This window comes from Acanthopagrus latus, chromosome 8, assembly GCF_904848185.1.
Source record: "Acanthopagrus latus isolate v.2019 chromosome 8, fAcaLat1.1, whole genome shotgun sequence".
Classification (NCBI taxonomy): domain Eukaryota; kingdom Metazoa; phylum Chordata; class Actinopteri; order Spariformes; family Sparidae; genus Acanthopagrus; species Acanthopagrus latus.
Window position 1 is genome coordinate 2120826 of NC_051046.1, and position 22957 is coordinate 2143782.

Consider the following 22957-nt stretch of genomic DNA (forward strand, 5'->3'; position numbering starts at 1 on the left):
TGTTTTTCTCATCCCTTCTTCCCTTCTTCATGTCTGTCCTTCATCCATCCTACTTTCCTCCCACCATCACTCCTCTAATCGATTCTTCTAATCACATTTGACTCCGTTCTTTCCGTCACTTCACATCCCCGTCTCTCTTCCTCCTGAATCCTCTGCTGCCTCTTTCTCCTCCCCTCTCCATCTCTCTCTCTCTCTCTCTTTCGATGGACCGATGGCAGCATTTATTTTATATTCAGCCCTCATTGAAATTGCTGTCTTGCCGAGGGCAGGTGTTGTAAGTGCTGAAGAATCGCTGGGCTGGTTTAATTCGTCGTCAGTCACGGGGGAAACTGAAAAGGCGCGTTTGAAAGGATGAGACGTCCTGCAAGGCCACGAGCGAGAGCCGCTGCCGTGTCACTTCTCTTTCTCTCCGTCTTACATCTCAGCCTCTTCCTCGTCCCTCGTACACAAACGCTGACCTCGGTGCATCAGCGTGCGACTCGGTGCTGGTTGCACTTTTCTCTCAGATGTCCTTCACCTGTCGATAGCAGCGGTCACCTGAGCGGGTCGACCACGCAGCCCGGCGGCAGCAGCAGCACTTCTGGGCTTTTTTTCCCTTCTCCTTAAAAGCTTCAGCAGTCACAGCAGCTCTCAGATATCTCACATCTGCCTCCATTTATTTAGATTTCTGCAGCTTTTAACAGGTCATGTATATTAGTTACATCTGATCTGGTCATCTGGACCGTTACAAGACAAACATTACACACGGGAAGTGAGACGGACTGTTGTAAAAGAGTTTTTAACCTCCGTGGACATTTTCACTGGTAGCTGTTTTACATGCAGCTTTCTTTAAATGTTTTAAACGTCGGAGATCTCTCTGCTCTCTGTGAAAATACAGTTTGTAATGGTTATCACTGTTAAATCACCTTCCTGTTAAATTGCTTGACTTTTCGTCTGCTCTCGTCCTCCTCAGGCTTTCTCGTGGTGGCCGGAGCTGATGGCCGAACACGCCGAGACGTTTCTGTCGCTGTACCGAGCCGACATGGACGGCGCTCTGCAGGTCCAGCCCGTCGACTCGTGGGACAGCTTCCCGCTGTTCCAGCTCCACAACAACTTCCTGCGGACCGACCGTGAGTCTTGTGGTGAACACATTACGTGAACTGACAAAATCCAAGACATCAACTGGGAAAAGTTGTTGATTTATCAGTGAGTTTGCTTGAAATGACCCACACAGTGAGGGTGAAGACCCGTGGAGACACTTCTGAGAGCTGACAGGGCTGAAGACGGATGCAGAGGTTCCCGTGTTTCTGGTTGATTTTAGTGTTGGTTGGTTTCTGATTGAGCTCTGATGGGAAATTCAAATATCATTATCTTTCCCCAGAAGACACAGTCGAGCGAGCTGGTTTCTCCTCGGTCGTGACCATCAGAGCCGGCTCGGATCGGCTCGGATCGGCTCCGATGGTCACGTGATCACCGTGTTAATGCGACCAACACATGGCTGTAAAGAACCGGGCTGCATTAGCTGGTTCTGAGCCTCAACTCTGATTCCTGATGAACGTGAAATGCCAGTCATTAAACTAAAACTGCTTTCTAACAGTGCGACATTTCAATCTGAGAGCAAGATGGTCGATCTTAAGACTCATCTGACTCCCGTTCGTCAATCTGATTTTTATCCTGAAGATATAACCTGTTTTGTGTCTCTGTTGATGTTGTCTTTGCTTCAGCACAATCGGTGCAATTGTTCCCGTCAGAATGAACTCCTATTGTTTCATTTACTTGGTGGAAATTCAACATGGAAGGTTTTCTGTGATTTGTGCCGCTGACAAACTGAGTGTCAAACACAGTTCAGTGTGTAATTTCCTGCTGTCTGTAATCACAGCTCCACTCTGCCAGTTTCTGTGGGCTCCCAACCAACAAGTGTGTGTGTGTGTGTGTGTGTGTGTGTGTGTGTGTGTGTGTGTGTGTGTGTGTGTGTGTGCAGCAGTCAGATCATCCTACACACACACACACAAATTCAATTCTGTCAGTCTCGCTCTGTGGTGGGAAATCTGCTCCACGCAGGAAGTGAAAGACGCAAATTTAAAAATCCTAAAAATCTCTTTTCGTGTGTTTCACGCTGCTCCTCACCTTCCTGCAGGAAGAACAGCACATTGAGTTTGTTCACCCGACGCCGTTTCTGGTGTTGTAAAGTTCTTTTTTCATGTTTTTCACGTCGGGCACCTTCAACAGGAAACGTTTTCACAACTGCAGCTTCAGAATGAAACTTAACTCGATGCACGTGGAGAAATTGGATTGTTGCAACAACAAATTAGCAGTGAGATTGATCTATACAGGGACAGAAATACAGCAGAAACAGGAACTGCCAGTGTTCAGCAGTGATTACTTTCTCATCTCCTTTTAAAACTCCGCTGTTTAATTCCAGCCTGACCTTCATTTTTTGGGGGGAGGTAATGCCCCGTGCTCCACGTGGTCTCGGCACTGAGAGCGCTAATTAACACCGATGAAGCTAAAGAAAACAAGGCTTGTTAAGAGACGAGGTTAACGACACCTCGCACGCTCAGGCAGAGAAGTAATTAACACGAGCGGAGGAGAAAACTGTCGAGGCAGGTAGAGGGACACGATCTGCTGCCCCTGACCCGTCTACCTGTCGGCAGGTAGCTGCAGGGGACGTCAGCCTCCTCTCTCGCTCCATGTGAACATTTAAATCAATTATTTCTGAGTACAGGGTGAGTAACGATGATGGATCTCACTGCGCAGCACGACACAGTTCAACCTGCACCTCGACAATGACCAAAGAGATGCAGGTGTGTGGAAAACACCTGGAAAATAAGAGAAGAAGCAGAAAATCCTGAAACATTATTTAAACCCTCCAAACCTCCATGACACAAAACAAATGTAGATTTTCCTTAAAAGAACAAACGAGTGAGTGACAGTGATATCCACCTACGACAGTAACTCTGCTTCCCTCTGTCGGAAAGTAATAGAGATCATTTCACACTTTTTTCAGGAATGTCCTGATTTACGTCTTCTGGCAGAAGAAGGTGAAAAAGTAATAGGGGAAATTCTGAACTTGGAACAGACCGTTTGAGCCACAGCAGTTGATACTAGGTGATGGACCTCTTACAGGGCTGGAGAATAACAGAATATATATATATATATATATATATATATATATATATATATATATATATATATATATATATATATATATATATATATATATATATATATATATATATATATATATATATATATATAGTGTTAATAGTGTATAAACTGGCCTCACTCCTCCACCGTGGACTAATGGACCCGGAGGCTTACGGCTGTTAACTGTATGGAAAACATAATTTTGACACTGTAACTCTGGAGGGACATTGAATTGGAAAGATGTTCTTCTAGTCTGGTTATATTGTACTTAACGACGTGAACACTGACCAAACAATTTGGCTCATGATAATAAATGTTCAAGGCGTGGCAGCTGAAGCTCCCTGTGTCCTTACAACCGGACAGGTTTGTTCAGTGAAGTTGGTCTTTTTTTATGTTTTTATCCACTTTGGTCTCAGTCCACAGAGCCGGGCAGCATGTAACACCTGACACACTGAGGACCTGAACCCTCACAGATGATTCAAAGTGCTTTTCACTAGAAAAAAAAAACAATAAAAACATTGAAATAAAGGAAAGTTGTGAATAAAATAACCAGAAATCAAGCAGTCGGTCTTCGCTGACGTTCTTCAACTGATAAAAGATGGAAGCTGTGAATAAATGAGTGTTCGGCAGCAGATTAACTTTAATGTTTCCACTTCACCGTCTATTTTGTGAATTCATGAATCGTGAACCGTTCTTCTGGACCTCGTCCACAGAACAACATCCAACATGATTTCAGGAATAAGGAATGTTTTTTTATCCACCCACTTATTTATTATTTTCTTTTTTGTAATGTGCGACGGTGCGAAAAGAAAAAAAATAAATAAATAAATAATGTTGGAAACTTTAGATTGAAGTATGACAAATATCAGAATCTTACCGCAGCGTTTCAGGTTTTTGTGTTTGTATTTTATTCTGTGACAAAACTGCGTCTCACTGTTTAGATTTCCACCGACTGCTGGAGGAAGAATCTCGGCTCATTGTTTCCTCTTTCCAAGCCCTCCTTCGGCTTTGTCTCGGCGCCAGCAGAGATTTGGCGAGATGCGAGGCGTTATTTAACATGGCCGATGCCAAAGTACCTCGAATACAGTAACAGACAGGCAGGCAGATAGACAGACAGCCCAAGGGCACTGTTAGGAACAAAAAAACTCAGCATTTCATTATGTGAAGAAGCCACAAATCTCTCTTTTTTTTTCCGTGGCTCGTATCTTTTATATTTTTTCTAATTACCATCCTCAGTTAATGCCGTAATTATTCCAAGTGTCACAACATGAGTCAACTTAAATTGAGGCGTAATGAGGCAATAGACGGAGTCGCAGCACATAAAGAGCGGAATCATAGATTTGACTGTTTGCACAAATGAGGCTGTCCCTCTTTGATAATTATGACTGAAGCGAGAGGGATTCGTTTCAGTTTCAGTCCCAGTCGGCAAGTAAGAAAAAAAAGAAGCTTCAGAGGATAATGAAGTCGATTTGAAAGTTGCCTTCCCTGAACCTCACAGCGATACAAATATGAACAGTCCTTGACTTGTTCTAATTGTTCACACGCCGTTTTTTTTTTGTTTTTTGTTTTTTTTTTTAAATATTCAAAACGTTTCAGAGAAATCGACAAAACTGCGACCGGCGGTCGGCTGATCTCAGGTGACTCGATATCTCACCGCCTCATTGTGCATCGTCCTCAACAAGTGTATTTATCTCTCGGTAGTTCTGTAGATTATTTAAATGCTCACTTGATTGTCAGCATGTGAAGGCGAGCAGTTGCGAGGGAAGGCTGGTTTATCTCTCTGGAGGGGCCAAAAGGCTAGTGTTAATCATGACGGAGCAGAGCGAGAGGAATTAAAACTAATGAAGTCCTGAGAGACCAGCCTGCTCGCTTTCTCACCACCGCTCTCCGTCTTTGTCTCTCCTCCTGTGGACCGTTAGCGTCCCTCAGGGTTTATCTGTCTGTTTTACTGTCTCTCTCTCAATCCTACAAGGACGGATCGGGTTGAGGGTGTCACAATATCGGGAACACCTGTGCAGACACAATAGATCCTGCAAGAACAGCACAGATTCTAGTTTCTGCTCGACTTGTAATGTTCAGATCCAATTCATCTCAAAGCTGTCGGATGAGGGTTGAGGTCAGACCAAGTTCCTCAACACCGAAATGGGAAAACATTTATTTGTGGAGCTGCTTTGTGCGTGAGGACATTGTCACGCTGACTGTTTACAATGTTTACATTCACGTTTACATTTGCACTACTGTTACTTGCCTTGTCTATTTATGTCATTCATAATGTCAAATTGTACAGTTGTCTATTTATTTTTCTATTTTTCTATATATTTATACATGTTTATTCTTTTCTATATGTTAAGTCACTAGAGGTTGAGAGTAACGAAATTTCGATTCTCTGCTTGTCCTGTACATGCTGCAGAATTGACAATAAAGTTGACTTTGAAACAGCAAACAGCATATAACAATGTACAGTAAAGTGTGTGAACGTCATTATATAGAAACTGCAGCTTTACAAGAAAACATCAACATTTTGGGAAATACAGTTATTGAGTAAGATGAGATGTTTCATAGTTTGCAAATAGTTAGCTTAGCTCCACACAAAGAGCGCAACACTTCTGCAGGTCAGTCCCAGATGACATCGTGATGGACGATGATGTAGTTGTTGCCTTAGTGATGTCATAATGCAGCAGTAGCGTGTTAGCTTACCACTGTAGCGTGTTAGCTCACCGCTGTAGCGTGTTAGCTTACTGCTGTAGCGTGTTAGCTTACTGCTGTAGCGTGTTATCTCACCACTGTAGCGTGTTAGCTTACTGCTGTAGCGTGTTATCTCACCACTGTAGCGTGTTAGCTTACTGCTGTAGCGTGTTATCTCACCACTGTAGCGTGTTAGCTTACTGCTTTAGCGTGTTAGCTCACCACTGTAGCGTGTTAGCTTACTGCTGTAGCGTGTTAGCTCACCACCACTGTCACTCTGACAGGAACCTGTCTCCCCATGTCGGGTTTAAAAGTGTCCTCGTGTCCGGAACAACGTTGGTCGACTAGCCAAGGAAGCTAAGCTAATGACTGAGAGAAATACAGCTGCCACAGATTTAAGCGAGTGTCTTGAGCTCTCCTACTTTAATAAGAAAATAATAAAGAGGACATGGAGACATAAAACATTATTTGTGGACATATTTGTCAGTTTTAGTTTTACTGAAAATGGTTTAAAAACGGTGTTAACTTGGCTAAACTGGTCTTGTTTCTGCTTTGTCTCCCCCTACAGCTCACCTGTGCAATGGGACGTTCCACAAACACCTTCAGGACCTCTACGTCCCCCTGGTGGTGCGCTACATCGACCTGATGGAGTCATCCATCGCTCAGTCCATCCACCGCGGCTTCGAGCAGGAGACCTGGCAGTCAGTCAAGTAAGAGCCCGCCCACCTGTTCCCCGCCAGCCTGAGCGGTTAGCGTTAGCTTCAGACGTCCTGCACACTGCATGGCTCCTGAAATACTAAAGAATCATCCAGCCTTGCAGGATCACAGTTGGAGATGGTCCATCGTTTAATGTCTGTGCTGCATATAAACGTTGCTGCAGCAGTATGTAGTTACGTTCTGCTTTACACTGACGTTCAGTCATCTAGATTATCAGGTTATCATTTGAACATTTGTCTTCTAGTCTTCTAAATAGTCCAGAACTTCCTGCCACTTTTATGAAATCCTAAAAATAAAATGATCCGACACGGCTCGTTGTGGACACTGAGCTCACAGAGCGGTGACGGCTAACAGAGGCCCAGATGATCGTCGATAGAACAGAAAGTGCAAACAGATTCCGGGATGAACTGATGGACAGAAGCTCAAAAATGTCATTTCAACTGAGCTGAACGTAGGGAGACATTTCCTGTGTCTGCATCCTTCAGAGGAGCATTTGAAGACCAAATACATCACAACGCTGCATGAAGTCTGTTCCCATCTGAAGGCTCCTCCAGGTGCTCCTTCTTTTCCGTGTTTTTGGAGAACGCACCGCTACGATCCTTCGTGGTCTCACATATCCCAGGATTCTTTGCGTGCCCGAAAAAGAAGAAAGAGAGAAAATGGCGACATTGCGTAGCGTAGATAGTCACTTTCTTGGGCCTGGGCGGCAGAAATCGTGACGTAAGGGTAAAACATCTGGTGATGCAACCAGGAAATGCTCCAAAGGCTCGACCGTCACATTTAACTACAGCTGACCAGGTTAACAAGGTCTCTGAAGGACTCGCCTTCAAAGACCAGAAAGACCAGGTCCTTCAGAGGACACAGACCCTGAACTGAGACACAGCAGTTAACTCGTGGAGAGATCGGTCATGAAGCAGGTGTGTATTCTGATTGTTACTAACCGTGTTGAGGGTGAAAAGAACCTGAACAGTGCAGAACGATGTCGTCGTCAACTCGTGATGATGTTTCGAGACGAGGACGCACGTCGCCCTTCAGATTCTAGACGTCGAGTGTAATTGCACTCCCGGCCTAAGTGTCGGCTCGTTTCATTTTAATTTGGTTGATTTTGGTTTTGTCAGTTTGATTACTTTGATATGGCAGAAAAATGTGGATACCTGATTTGTTTGACAGGTCAGGACAGTTTGACGCATGCAGCTCTGAATAAGGCATGAAAGGCACAACGACAGCATATTAAAGATGAGCGACACAATCTGAAAAGACGTCATGAAAGAGTAAATGAAGTAAAACAACAGTCTGTTTGTTTTCTCCATATTTATAAGACACATTAAAGGTATTTTCACGACGTTGACCCTGGATCCAGACACAAAGCGCGTGATTGTCTTTAAGCACGGTGAATCGCTTCTGTCGATAAATAAAGTCTGTTGGTGCAGAAATGTTTTCCAACACTTTATTTATCAAACAGTCTTTATCTGAGAGAATTGTCCTCTCACCCTGCGGACGACCCCGTCAGTTCAGTTGTCGTTCATTATCTTTTTACCTTCTGTTGACTCTCGGCGGCGATGGTTTGTCGCTTGTGTGTGATACTGGCAGCTGTGTGAATGTAAGAGAAACAATAAAAGATGAAGGAAACGAAACAAACCAAAGGCGGCAGCGCCGAGCGGAGCAGGACGGCCGAGAAACAAAAGGAGGCAGACGCAGCAAAACACACAGCAAGGACACGGGAACAATGTAGTGAGAGCGGCATGCCCACAAAAAAAAAACCTTGTGAAAGAAAACAGAATGAATAGAAGGAAGCGCTGACTTTTCTGTGTTTTATTGGTATGTGCTATTGATCAATTAATGCAGGCAGGACGAGTGGCTTCTATTATACTTACTGTTCTTCTGTTTGTGTGCTGTGCTGAAGAACGCCCACTGTCACTGTCACATTTTCTTCTCTCTCTTTTGTCCTTTTAACATTTTCCTTTCACTCCATCGATTGACCTCGCCGCTGACGTTAACCCGGCAGGTCGTTAACTAACAATCTAGCGAGCGTTCCTCTTCCCAAAGTCCCCAGCCTCCCTCTCACGCTGCCTCAGATGCCCAGCTTCTCGGCGCCGGCGTGGATGGGACCGCTGTGTGAGAACACGTATGTATCATGGGAGGTGTAGACGAGACTCGCATGAATCCAAGAGGATATCCATCAAATATATCCACCCAGACCTGATCCCGAACAGACCCAGAGACAATAGAAAGGTGCTGAGTAAAGGCTCATTTATGCTCAGACTCATATTTCTGCAGGTTTTCTTTAAAAGCTTACGAATACAGAACAGAGGAGCAGCACCTCTAGTAGTCGTGCTGGGTGGTAGTGTAGCAGTGCAAGCTCGAGATAGACACCATCAGAAGAGGAAGAAGACGTTTTAAAAAATGTCTGAACATGTTGAGGAGAGGAAGAGGCTCCCATGATGCACTGGGGCCCAAAACTACTTTTTTTTTTGAGCATCACAACCCCACAAAATGACTCGTTTCCCTGTCAGAAGTTGAGCCGTGTGTTCTGATAATGTTCGGAAAGTCTAGAAGAGCCCAGAGCAAGATCTTTTTAAACCCGATTTGTCTATTTCCGTTCAAAAAAAGGAGCATAAATGAGTCTTTAATCTCTTGATCTGTTAACTTCTCCGGGTCTGAACCTTAAGACAGCCACTCGGTTCGTCCCGAATGACAACATTTCTCTCTGTTACTTCACAATTTACAATCTGCAAAAATTGGAAGTAGTTACCAGGTAACGAATGAGTAACTAACTGCTTGTTAACTATTAGTAATGAGTAACTAGCTATGTATTATATGGTAGCTACTTACTAGTTAATGATTAGTTAATTACAGAAAGACTGAGGATCAAATCAGGAACAGCTCGATTATTGATGACTTGCAATTGAATACTTACCTGATTGTCCTCACGGTGGATCTTAGAGTAGATCAGTGGAGAACGGACTAATATCAAAGGTTTTAATTTTGAAAGTGTGAATCAAGTAAAGTCAGTCTGCATCAGGTGGGTCTTTGGGTTTTCGGGGCTCAGGTGTGGATGAAGATCTCCGTCATCCCGTCTGTCCTTTGTGCATTGTTTGATCAAGAAACGCAGAAGTCACAACTCCACTCCTTTTTTTTTTTTTTTCCTTTTCCTCCTCTGCATGAAGCCTTGCTCACATTTAAGTTACTGAAAACCACCAAAAACTCCATCATGCCGGTCAGTCCTGGTCTCTGAGACTGAACTGAAGAGAATCTGCTCGTGTGAATGAGCCGGGCTCGGCATGAGAGGCAGCTTTGTGGTTTCAAATTGTTTCTGTGACACTGTGGCTCTTTTGTCAGCGGGGTGCCGCCTGCATGTGATCGCTCCTCAGAGACGCGTTGGTGAAGATTTTGTAACGTGTCACGAGTCGCTGTGCTGTGCTGTGTGCATGTTGCCATCAGTGAAGTAATGACGATAACACCGCCGTTTTCTATCGCAGCTTGCAAGGAATAAATCTGCCCGACATCTTGTAAGTTGAGACGTTCTGCTTTTTTCGAATATGTGAAAGCTTTTATCAGAAAACTCTCTCCCCGCTGCTCTCCCCTCCGAAACAAAACAAAGCAAAATAAAGAAAATCACCGTCTGTCCCTCAGCTTTCACCGTTTACAGCAGTTTCTCCCCTGTTTTTAAGGTAGTATTGATTTTAAATGTTGTCTTTGCTCACCAGGAACCAAAGGAAACGGCCTATCAATTACGTTTTACATTTAAGCAGCTTGTGAGCTGATTGTGTCGCGATTCTTAGAGCAGCATCGCACAAGTTCACATAACTCATCACAAGTCGTAACATTTAAAGACAAAATATGACAAAAGGAAAAAAAAGCATCTGTCAGGACTTCTCAAGTCGACAAATACATGAATCCTCATAGCAACATTTGCTAAAATGTGTATTAAATTTTGGGATGTAGGAAAATCAACTTCATCAGATTCACATTCTCCTGACTCACATCCCTCTGTTTATAGTAATGAATTCAAAAGAAATACAATAAAGATAAACATGCTCCTGAAATCAGTAAATGATCGCAAAATGTATTTAAATCACACATCATGTTTGTTATTCTTAATGATACATTTTTAAAAGTTAAAGAGTAACAAGTATAGTCGTATACTTCCTTTTTATATCTCTGTGCTGAACCTCTGAACGCTCTCTGGATTGTACATTAGTAGAAGTTCTGATCCAGCTTGTTTCCTCCAGTACAGTAACAGAGTTCAGGCTCTGACATGGACTCAGAGTATCAGAGTAAAAAGTCTCCCTCTGAAGGACATTTGTGCTCAAAGCTAACTGAAGCTCACGTCATATTAATAGAATTCAAAGACTATTAAAGTTAAAGGTAGAATCAGTAGGATTTGTCCCAGCTGCTCCTGAACGCACCACAAAGACAGTTGATTGTTGAGTCTCATTCCCAGGACGTCAAACAGACACATGTTGGGTTGGTAAAGCGTCCCGAGCAGCAACAAAGAGAGAAAATCAGAAACTCTCTGCAGATACGAGACACTAACACGCCTTTTCTCCACATTCCAGCCTCCCTCTCTGTCTGTTTACGGCTTCTTACGGCTTTGTCTCGTCTGAAATCAGTCTGGTGACGTCGGGAAGGCGGCGTGCGATGACCTCAAACACATCAAACTAAAGACATGAGCCTGTTTTGAGAGTGTGAGGAGGAGAAAGTTCAGATATTTGTGTTCAGTTGTAGAGAGCAGGAGTCAAAAGTTGCCAGAGAAATAAATACTCAAGTACCTCATACACAAAGTACAAATACTTTATTACTATTATTATTCGTTATTCGTTGTTAAAACAGAAACATGTCAGTTTCAGCTGTAACATCAGTGAGATTTCGGAGGTCTGATCCGTGGCAGTCGGGGCCGCCGACGCTCAACCGGGAGGCTGAGTTTCTTAAAAAGGCTCCTCGCTGCGACTCCCCCAGCCTTTCCCACAACACAGACCACACTGTTCCTCTACCTCACTTCACTTGGCCCTCCTCGATCCGATGAAAAAAAGAGAGAATGACAAAAAAAAAGAAAAAAAAAGAGAGCTGGCACTTCATTAGCGAGCACAGACGGGCGAGTGGGATCGTCCCGTTCCCCGGGGAGCGGGGCGGAGCGCGCTCAGAGAAGAGCACCGCTAATTAGACATGAGGGGGATAGCCGCCGAGCGTTTAATTGCACCACGGACTCAGCCCAAAGCGTTTATTCCTGTGCGCCACTTGTTAAGGTAACAGTCTTTTAAAGGCGAAGTGAGAAAAGTGAGGGAGTGAGTGGCGCTTGTTTTAACCCCCCCCCTCCTCCTCCTCCATCCTCCTGTGGCTGTCATTCTAGCCGGGCGCTGTACACTTGGATGTCGGTGGCGGCGAGCGTTGCCATGTGTTGCTGTGTAACCTGTGCGCAGGGGAGAAGGCGGGGAGACGTCCATCTGTCTCTGTTTCAAGCCTTGGTGCTGTGTTTACTGACTGAAGGCACACAGCTCTGCACCAACACCACCAAAAACCTGTTGAAGACGCTCGCCACAACCTGAACACACTCCGCGTTAGTCCTCTCAGGGCAGATTACTGAGAAACTCGTCTACGCGAGAGGAAACAAGATCATACCTGCTCAACATTTTTTTTTCCCTTCAGTAGCCTGATTTATTTTCTCAATTCTTGCTGTACTCTTTGTACTTTTTTCATCTCAGTTAGTCTCAAATTCTGTGACTCCGGCGCCGCGTGCAGAAAACCTTTTCAGGGGTTTTTGTGCTCTTCAGTGAGACAGATATTGTAAAGTATCATCAGATGATTGTGCACACTCGCTGATACTGTGAAACCATCTTGAACCATTTTGTGAGTTACTGCAGCAGCCACTTCTCTCTGCTGATGCGTCAAACGCAGCAGCCTGGACGATCCGAGGCTACAAAATCTTGACGCTGTAACCTTCTAGTCATGTAAAGATCGAGTCAGGAGGCGGTTGGGTGGACTTTCCTTCAGACGTCCTTCTTGTGATGCTCTTTTTTATTTATGTGACATAAATAAGTGAACTTGCACGAGTTCCTCCTCACATTCTATTAATATGACGTGAGCTTCAGTTAGCTTTGACCACAAATGTCCTTCAGAGACTTTTTACTCTGATAATCTGAGTCCATGTCAGAGCCTGAACTCTGTTACTTTACTGGAGTAAAGACAATGAAACAGTACTTCTACTATTATTATGTATTATTGTAGTATTTGTATCAACAGCTCACACTCTCATATTTAGGTTTTCTGTAGTTGTAGTTTGTAGTTTCCATCACTTTGCTCCACGTGTAAATACTGAAGGACATCGATCTGAAAACTGACTGATGGTTTGGAGAACTCCCAGCAGTAAATTATAAGATCGACCATTAAAAGTGAGAGTAGAGATCCTCACACAGAGTTACAGTTCATGCTGAAGTGTGTGTGTGTTGTTGTCAGTTGTTCACGCTCTTCATCCTCCCTGCAGTAACGGCTCGGCCACCTCCGAGGATTTGTTCTGGAAGCTGGATGCTCTGCAGATGTTCGTGCTGGACCTCCACTGGCCGGAGCCCGAGTTCGCCAAACATCTGGAGCAGAGACTCAAACTGATGGCCAGCGACATGATGGAGGCCTGCGTCAAGAGGTCAGACTGAGAGGTCACCACAGCCGGATCAGAACCTTCCACATCTGTCTGGATCCATCTCGCTCTGTCTTTGTCTTTATTCTTGTGCCGCACAGCGACCACAGGAAGCCCTTTTAATACTACAAATACCTTCTTTTGTTTTTTCTTGTCCCACAGAACAAAATCTGCATTCGATTCCAAAATGCAGAAAGCGAGTAAGTCGACGGACTTCAGGGTGCCGCTGTCAGTCTGCACCATGTTCAACGTGCTGATGGACGCCAAGAAGCAGTGCTCCAAACTCTGCGTGCTGGACACCGGGCAGGAGGTGAGCTGACGGTCACGTGACTGATCACACGCCGCCACGTCAGGGATGTGACATCATCACAGGGTCATTATGTTTTATACCTTTGTATTACAGCCCTGTCATCTGCAGCACATCTGCAAACAAACATTAATTTGAATCAAGTTGTTATCTGTGATGGGAGGATTGTTCAGTCAAGTGAGCAAATTCTCAGTTTCCAAGTCAACCAGAATTGAATCTCTTTAATTGCAGCAATTCAACTGAAATGAACTAATTTCACCCGTATTCATCTTTTGTTCTGTCTCGTTTCACAAAACTAAAACTCACTTCTAGAAATAACCTGAGAGAAGAGAAGGATCTGCACACTGCCGGATTTTTGTTTTCTTCTGAAAAAGAAGAGTCTGAAGAAACCACTTACAATGGATGTTTGTATTTTTCAGAGAGTCGTCGTGTGCGAGCTTTTAAAAACATCCGTCGTCTTTTATTTTCAGCCTCACACTGAAACGGGTCAGGTCAGACTGTCAGATCAGCCACTAAAACGTAACTGTTTCCCTCCAAACATCCAGCAGACGCGGAGTTCAGGTGTATTTGTGTTCACTTGAAACGGCCAAACGCTCGACACGAGCTGTTAAATGGATGACCGTGAAGCCTGTGTGAGGCGGCAGCCTTGGCGTCGCTGAGAGCGAAACCCTTGGCCGCCGGCAGTCTTGACAGAGAGCTAAGCTCGCTGTTCTCTTAACCTTCAGCTGCCTCTCTTCTGCAGCTTCCACCACTAGAAAACATCGCAAGTGTCCATTTATTCCTGCTGACAAACACTGAATATGTCCCTGCACAGAGACGCTCTGTAGACCAGCTTCATGCACAAACAGCTGCTTCTGGTGTTTTATTCGTTCCTTTCAACAAGAAAGAGGAGGATTTCAATATATTCAGGAAAGCGCTGCCTCGTCATAAAGACATGAAAGCTTTATTGATCTTTTTGTTTAGCGCTGTAATTATTATTTGATGAACAGATCTAGTTGATTTTAAAATTCAAATACAGCAGAAGTAATACACAAACATGCAGCATGTTACTGTCGTACGTGATCGAGATGGAGCTGAGTTTAATACATTTATTCAAAGTGGACGGAGCGTTACATCTCATAAGCATCACAAACTTATTGTCGAGTGCTCAGTGTAATGGCTTTAAAATGAAGTAGTGTTGTAGCACTCGAGTTCGGTTTTGGTCCCGAGACCACTTTCACTGGGTCCAGTTTGCGATGAAGAGAACGCTGGACCGCAGGAACATCACTGTGTTACACGGTCTCGCCACTTAATGATGGTTTCTTTGAGACGCCTAGAAAACGTAACGTTTCCAAAAGATGCTGAGTTGATTTTTACCACCATGCTGACTTTCTGAAGCATGAGGAACGTTATTTCTCTAAACCAGTTCAACCACTTCAGAGCGCACTGAACACAAACTAACGTTATAACTGCCCGGTCACTTGAAAGACTCTTTTGCTAACCAGTAGCCATAAAGAAAAAGCTAAACACCGAAGTTAGCATACAAGCTAACAAGCTAGATTTAGCAACAAGCTACGTAGCTCGACTGCAACATCATATGGCGATATGTGCCTTTACGAGTGGGGCATGTTTCTGCTTTGTTGTTGTTGTCTGTTCTCCTCCAGTGTTTACAGTTTTGGCTTAAGAGTATCTGACCAGGTAAGAGCACTGCAGATCCACTGCACCTGCAGCGTATGTACGGGACACACTCCTTGGCTCTGATTGGTTGTGTTGATCAGGGAGTGGTGGATTCTTGCAAACCAAGTTACAGCCACTGGGTGGAGCCAGAGACAGCTGACCTGTGTCTTATTCTTCTGTCAGAATATAATGACAATTTAAGGAAATATTAAAAAAAATAATAGTTACAGACTACAACTTTAACTCCTCAGTGTTTGTTTAGGCCAATATCAGCTGATCATACTGACCAACCAGTATATCGATAGGTCTTGAATATATGTGGTAATTCAAGAGTTGTGTGAAGATGGCTCGGGTTAGGTGGTCTTGAACACAACACTGGATTCAGGCGTTTACATCAGATGAACCTCACTTCAGTGTTATTCTGTCTGACATTGTACACAAAATGTCCCAGGAAAATGAACACTCACAGCATGTATAGACTGAAGAACCTCATTATGAGCCCAACACGTCTCAGCTTGTGGCCCGCATCAGGGGTCATGGGTAAACAGATCACAAACAATATGTAGAGACAGAGTATGCATGAAGAAAGGAGGAAAAATAAAAAGGTATATTTCCATTTTCTTTCAGTGGCTCAGTTAGAATAAAACCACCTTCTGTGTAATATCAGCATCAGGGAATATTTCAAGGTGAAACAACATATTTGACAAACTACGAGCTGACGTAACATAAACAAGATGTGCATCAGTTTTCTAGAATTAATTAATCCTAGTCCTGTCGTATTGCGTCACACTGCAGAAAGGAAGTGGCTGAATGCTAACATTAGCTGTTATCTTACGGAAGGCTAACAGGTCATCACGTGTGTGGTCTGATCTTGAGATACGACTCCGACGTCTCTCACTGTCCGATGACCCTTTTCAGTTGCTCGATCAGTCAGGAAGCATCGGAGCGATAACAGTTCTCAGATTCACAACGTTTACAGGATTTGTAAACCTGGAACGGAGCGGTGCGACACCTGAACACCCGGAGTGGGATTCCAGAAGAAAAATGGCCGCCGATTAACTCTGGTTCTATGGAAACAACGAGAGATCAGAAGTCAAAGGAACCGCTTTGAGAAAACAGATGGATCAGATATCTGCATGAGCCAAGAACAAGATGATTGAGAGGAACGAATGCTGTGTGTGATATAAAAAAACAGATTTAACATCTTGAATAGCGATGTCAACAAATACAGATGCTTTGAGCATTTTGTATCCGTCCACTTAATAAAGGAACCTAAACTGATTTCATGAAGTCCGTTTTGGGTTTCCAAACACAACAAACCTCCGTCTGTGTTAAATGCTTCATTCAGGCTGTCGGGCTGAAGTTCACTCAGCCCTAAAAACTCCATCTGAATAACCTTGATGATTAAATGTTCAGAGTGTTTGATCGAAGACATCTTTCTGAGGAGTTTTCAAAAGGAGAAAGACGTTTTACAACTCGCCGGCTTTCTGCTGGATTTTACATGTTCCTGTTTTTTTTTTTTTTTTTTTTTTTTCCAGCCAACCGTCAGAGACGCATCAGGACCCACGGAGGCTGAAAGTGATGATGTTTGGGTTTATATCTCAGAGAGTGATTCTGACAACTGCTGAGAGTCACAATAAGATGTGTGTCTTTTGTTGGATGAAATTACTTTTAAGTGTTTGATTCAAGGTCAAAACTTGTGATAGAAATGGGAATGAAAAGTTGTGAAACTACAGAAAGACATTTTTGTGAAGATAATTTCTTTTCCCTTTATGTATTTGAATGAAGAATTATTGTATTTATGTCATTAATGTGATTTGGAATTTGTCTGGTTGACTCTGTTTGCCCTCTTTTCTTTGTCTCATGTCCTCGTGTGTCCCTCATGTCCATGTGTCCCGCACATCATTGTTTGAATCCCAGATTGACAAACAATGGGTAAGTCCCTCCATCGCCTCATCGCCACTTCTCCACATTGAGCTCCACCAAAATATCAATTAAACCTGTTAGGAGACGTCAGTGAGTCATTTTGTGTAAAAGTTGATCCCTTATCCGAGACAGTGGTGTGGACTTGTGGTCCTGGAGAGTCTCAGCACTTGCATATGTTCAAGCTTACTTCATTCTTCTAACACCTGAATAGCTCCTGACTGGCTGAACACACCCAGTCCAGCTGATTAAGTCTAGATGAAGCAGCAGAAAATAGAAAACATACAGTGCTCGGCCTCTCCAGGCAAACCTGATCACCAGAGTTAATGTTGGCTAGGTATGTTTCTGAAAAACTGCAGGTAAGTTCAGTGTTAACGCCTCTCGATGTTGGACTTTATGTTTGTTGTGGTTCAATTTGGTATTTCTGTCACTTGTCACCACGCTGTGCTTATGCTCTGCTGAGGTTTAGGCACAAAAAACACTTGGTTAGAGTCAGAAAAACACTTCATGGTTTGGCTGAAAATATCTGTTTTGGTTGCCATGATAACGGCTGGAGATCGTCTGGCCTTCCCGTGAAAATTAGCTGCTTTTTGTCGCCACTAAAACATCTGGAAATGTCTCCACAGACTCAAACCACCATCTGCAGTTTTGCAGTCTTGTTGGCTTGTTAAATATCGAATGGTCAAACTCACCATGAGAAACAGCCACAAAGAAAGGCTGGAGATGTTCCTACAGACTTAGTGAAAACACCTTCACCCTTTCCCTCCACCTCCTGGTGTGAAAGTCCACCAACAAGCACGTGATGTGAACCTGATATCCCACGTTTGTTGGTGGTTTCCAGGACCTTCAGCGAGCTTTACTCATGTAATGCATCGTGTCATCAGCATCAGTTGAAAACCATCTAGATGTTTCTTTCAGGGACGCGTCATCTTCAATCGATTCAGAGTTTTATTTTTTGCTTGTTTTCTTCTTCTGGGTGGTGAACTGTTGGAGACTGTACTGGATTTACGAGCAGCATTTTTGGGGCACAAATTCAAGAAGCTCAATTATTCATATACTTTATTGACTACATTCAGCCACACATGTTTAAAACCGCAGATTACGAGACCTTTCCTCAGATTCTAACCTGTCGTTCTCTGCAGCATTGGAATCCAAAAAAGATAATGGTTGATGGTTTTGGTTTTTGAAGAATAATCTGTTGAGTGCCTTCTAGCTGCTCCACAGTTCAAACACTGATGTACAGGATCCAACACGTCCACAGATTTTCTCTGATTCAGTTGGTGCTCGTTTGTGTTCTCTCGCTAGTCGGTGCTGTGAATGAGGCGTCCTTACCTCCGACCCCCGACCAGCAGTCTGGAGGGTCTTGAAGAGTCTAAACTTGATCCAAACCTTTGGCGTGGTCAGTTTTCTGTTCGAGTGTGTTGAACCGCAGCAAAGCGCTCGGACACACCTGACGCCTCAGCGACAGATTCTGCTGCTCCTCTTGTTTCGGGTTTTTAGGGAAGACGGCGTCCAGACTTTTCTCGGGAGTTCAACTGCGAAGCGAGCAGACGTACTGTGAAGCATTTCTACTTGACAGTTTAATCCAGACGAGAAATTCTTTCTTTCGAGGAATTTTTCATTTCGCAGACCTCAGTTAAACCCGGGTGATCAGCCGAAATCAATGAAAATGCTAATCAGTCTGTTGTGGTTTTGTTGCTCAGGTCACTGAAATAGTTTTGTCGGGGGGGTCATGTTGAAAATGTGACCCAGTTCAGAATCCAAAACATCTCAGTGAGCTGAAGTAGCAGCGGTGGCTGCAGCTCAACGACCAGATAAATGTTTTTAAAAGCAATAATTGTTCTTTTCAGTTTTTTGCTGCGCACATGGCAAAGACCAAACAATTTCTTCTGCTCCTCTCTGCTTTTTATGTCGGCCTTTGTAGAAATAAAGGAGGCAAAAGCAGCAATGTTAATTGAGGTAAAAAGAGAAAAAAAGAAAAGCTCTCAAGATTTGCCAAAAAGATTCGGCGTGCTGAAAGAGAACTGCCATTTTGCGGACTTGTGGAGGGAAAAAAACACAATTAGGGCTGGCGGCGCTGACCTCCCTGGACCCGCAATTTGTCAGCGATCCGTGCGCTTTGTTGATTGAAATTTTTAATTTGGGTGTTCTTTAGACGGCCAGTGAAAGGGCATTGTCGCCAAGAGATGAACTCCCCTGCTGCTGCTGCCATTCAGCGCTCAGCCCCGGCCTTTTTTTTCCCTCCTTCCTTCAAGGGAAAAGGTGCCATGAATATGTTTTTAGGGGGGGCCAAACGAGACATGAAATGGCGGATTAATTGAATCTTGTGTGAGCCTTTGGTCCTCGCAGCTGGACCGGTGCTTTAGAGAAATACAAGGCTGCTCTAATTGTGGGGAGCCGCACAAAAAGTATCCTTCAGATTCCTTCGCTTTTCCAGCGCGGACGGGAATGTCAGTCAGCCGCATAATGGTCCTATTAGCTGCTTAACTCAGCGGCGTTACACGGATGGGAAGGTTTTTCACGCCTCGCCGGTGTCAGGAGGTGTGTGTGTGTGTGTGTGTGTGTGTGTGTGTGTGTGTGTGTGTGTGTGTGTGTGTGTGTGTGTGTGTGTGTGTTCACGTGGAGTGTTGTAGGTTTTTATTTCTGTCTTTTACAGCACAGACAATGCTGTTGTTCTGTATCAGGGAGGCGAGGAGTCAGTTTTGGCCTTTGTGTCCCGTCGGTTTTTCTGAAAATAATAAAATATTGCTTTTTGTCCCCCTCCATCGCTCCTCATCTTCCCCACCTCCTCCTCCTCCTCCTCCTCCTCCTCCTCCTCCTCCTCCCCCCTGCAGCAACAGTACCACTCCAAAATAGATGTTCTGATTGACGAGGCGTTCAAAGACATGATTTCTTCCCTCGTTTCAAAGGTAAATCTCTTTTCCCCCTCCAATCAAATCAGTTTATTTTTCTGATGTTTTGTTTTTTCCTTTTTTCCTGCTCTTTCTCTTTGGATTACATCAGTTATCTGTTATTTGTTCCTGTTTGTTTGGATGGGCAGTTAATCCTTAATTCTTCTAGATAATGACAGATTTAACACGCTTTAATTCAGATTTAAGGGATTTTATTTCTTCTTTATTTCCTTTTTTTGCCCCTTTTTCTTTTTGAGGAAAATGAATCTTTAAAAACAAAATGTTGCTTTTTTTTGTATGATTATTATTTCTGTAAAAGGTAACTGTTATTCTTATTTCTTAATTACATGAACATCATTATTTTTGATACAGTTAACATATTTATTCTAATTCTTTTGAGGCTCAGTTTTGATTGTTGGAAACTATGATGGATGTTTAACTTTGAAACACACGACATGAGAATATTTCAACATGTTTCCTACTGAAATGCAGAATCACTGAATGATACAAAAACATACAAATGGAAAAAATTATAGAAACAAGTTGAAATATTCTGACTGCACTGGCACAATAAAATAAAAATGTCAGAACATTTACTGAGGAAAAGTTTCTAACATCTTCGTCTGAACAGTTGTCGCGTCTCGTCCTCTCCGTCTGCAGTTTGCCGCTGTTTTAGACGGCGTCCTCTCGAAGCTCTCCAGATACGACGAAGGCACATTCTTCTCTTCGATCCTCTCTTTCACAGTGAGTAGCCATGTTTTTGTTCCAGGAAACAGAGAGCGCCGAGCTGTTTCTTTCACCGCCTCGCACAGGCAACCTGTTATTTGCTGGAAACCAGATCTTCCCAGCTGAACTTCAGTGTCTTTCTTCTTCCTCTTCCTCTTCTTCTTCTTCTTCTCCTTCTTCTCCTCCTCCTCTTCCTCCTCCTTCCTCCCCTCCCCCTCCCCCGAAAGGTGAAAGCAGCTGCCAAATATGTGGAAGTCCCCGTGAGTCCGTCGATCTGCCTGCTGATTTTATTGTTCACTCCGTCTGTCACAGTCGGTTTCCATAATTTGTGTTTCCATTCAGCAGACAGTCGGAGCGGCGGGAGGAGGACGAAGCAGCCTGGGAATGCAAAGCGGCCGCTCTTTGCATTCAGTCATGTGCTTGTTGTTTTTTTTTTGTTTTTTTTTTTAAGTTTGCCATCATACGGTTTTAAACACGTGTGAAACATAAAGAGGGTTTTTATTCCATCTGCAGCGCCGGAGCCAAAGATCACACAACAAGCCTAATTAATTGCACTCTTGTCCTTGGAGATGTGTTTTGCCGAAGTGTCGGTTTTGTGGGCGGCAGCAGCGTTCGGGTGTCGAGCAGTTAATGAACGGCGGCGGCGTGGCAAAGATCAGAGGCTGCAACGAGCGAGCGGGAGGAGGGGACGAGGACGCGTACGACGCAGGAGTTAAAGTGTCGAGGTGATGAGGCGTTAACGGTTGGCGGCGTGCAAGGTGTGAAGGAGAGAGAGGTTTAATCTCCAGAATTAGATCTCACACAGACGAGATGACCTCTCGTTCTCTCCAAAGCGATTAACAGCTCGAAATTAACAAAGTACAATTCCTCTGTGGTTTGTGTTTTTTGCACGTTTTACATTTTCCGTCTCTTTAATATGAATCCTGGCAGATTTTAAAAGCGCCCACTGGGATTAAAGATATAAAATCAGTTGTTCCAAACCTCTCAGGCTTCGATCCAAACAGAGAAAAAAAAAAAACACTGCGGAGGAGAAATTCACCCAGAATGAAAAAAAGATTTGATCTTTCTGAATGTTTTTTGACCACTAGAAAAAAAATTCATCTCCTGTATTTTGCGACATCGATGCTCTTCGTGCAATTTTGATTGACTGACGAGTATCTCAACCTATCACGCTCACCGGTGGACTCACCCCAGCTCAGCTTCAGTCGCCCTCTTTGGCAGAATTAGGAGATGTTTCCAACGTCCTTAGAAAGTCCTCGGCGTCGGTGTACGAGAGTAGTGACGATGCAGGAAGCAGGACAGTAAGAGTGTGGAGTCATTCCTGTCCTGTCACAGACCTGCGACTACCTCTCTGTTTGGTTTGTTCTCCAGAACCACAATCTTTCTCCCTGAAACCTGTTCTGGAAACGTGCTGATACACCTGACGAAGTTCAGGATGTTGGCTCGTCAGCACTTTTCCATCCGTCTCTGCTCGAGCAGCACCTGAAAATCGAAAGAGAGACTAAAGTAAAAGATATTTAAAGACAGAGAGCAGTGTTTTTCTGCCGTGTTTGTGATGTCGACTGCAACACTGGAGGGGGAAAAAAAAGAGGCAAACCAGTCCAGTGGCTATGAGAAAGGAGTCACCTATGTAAAAATGCTGTTAGCTTAGCATAAAGATTGGAAACAGGAAAAGTGGTCGCCTGCTTCTGTCCAAAGACAACAAATCCCACCTCAACGTTTTAGTTCTCCATGTTTATCCGGCAGCTCCAGGACACGTCATTTTTATTTTTATGTGCGTAACTGCAGCGATTAGCAGCTCTGCTAACATGCTGCTAACATGCTACTATGAGGATGTTTCAAAAAGCCTAATCGAGTGTTTTTGGTCTCTTAATCCATCAAACATCAACCATGAGAGTGATTTTGTCCATGAAGGCACGAACGCGTGAGGTCGTCCTCACACAGGCTCATTCACACAGGACGAGGTCTGGAAGACTGAAAGAAAAGTTAAATATGTTCTTATGTTGAAACCTTTTGTTGTTCAAACGTCTAAATTAAAATCAATGATCTGTGAAAGCGTGATGAGGGGAATGATTAATGAGTTCAGGCCGATGAATCCTCTGAGAACATCCCACACTGACTCATCACCCAGCTGAGATAAAGAGCAGCTCAGCAGTCTCACCTCCACCTCCTTAATCCTCGCTCCCGCCGCGGTACATCCCACCATCTCCCATCATGCTCTCTGGTTCCCGTCCAGACTTCCTCCTCAGCTGCCTCCACCCCTGAAATTATAATGTAACCGCTACCTTGGTCTTT

General features: G+C 43.9%; 1 protein-coding gene across 10 annotated transcripts in view; it reads left to right on the forward strand.

Moving 5' to 3' along the window:
- Positions 1 to 22957, forward strand: part of cadps2 (Ca++-dependent secretion activator 2) — a 160626-nt gene that overhangs the window by 121851 nt on the left and 15818 nt on the right. For 3 of the 10 annotated variants that reach the window (XM_037106757.1, XM_037106758.1, XM_037106765.1), the window contains 10 exons: positions 953 to 1109; positions 6380 to 6521; positions 8534 to 8653; positions 10008 to 10037; positions 13010 to 13165; positions 13322 to 13469; positions 17043 to 17057; positions 19880 to 19954; positions 20597 to 20680; positions 20890 to 20922. In XM_037106757.1, the coding sequence (XP_036962652.1) occupies positions 953 to 1109; positions 6380 to 6521; positions 8534 to 8653; positions 10008 to 10037; positions 13010 to 13165; positions 13322 to 13469; positions 17043 to 17057; positions 19880 to 19954; positions 20597 to 20680; positions 20890 to 20922 (960 nt within the window). The remainder of the gene's footprint in view (positions 1 to 952; positions 1110 to 6379; positions 6522 to 8533; positions 8654 to 10007; positions 10038 to 13009; positions 13166 to 13321; positions 13470 to 17042; positions 17058 to 19879; positions 19955 to 20596; positions 20681 to 20889; positions 20923 to 22957) is intronic. The other 7 variants (XM_037106759.1, XM_037106761.1, XM_037106762.1 and 4 more) reach the window with 4 other exon arrangements.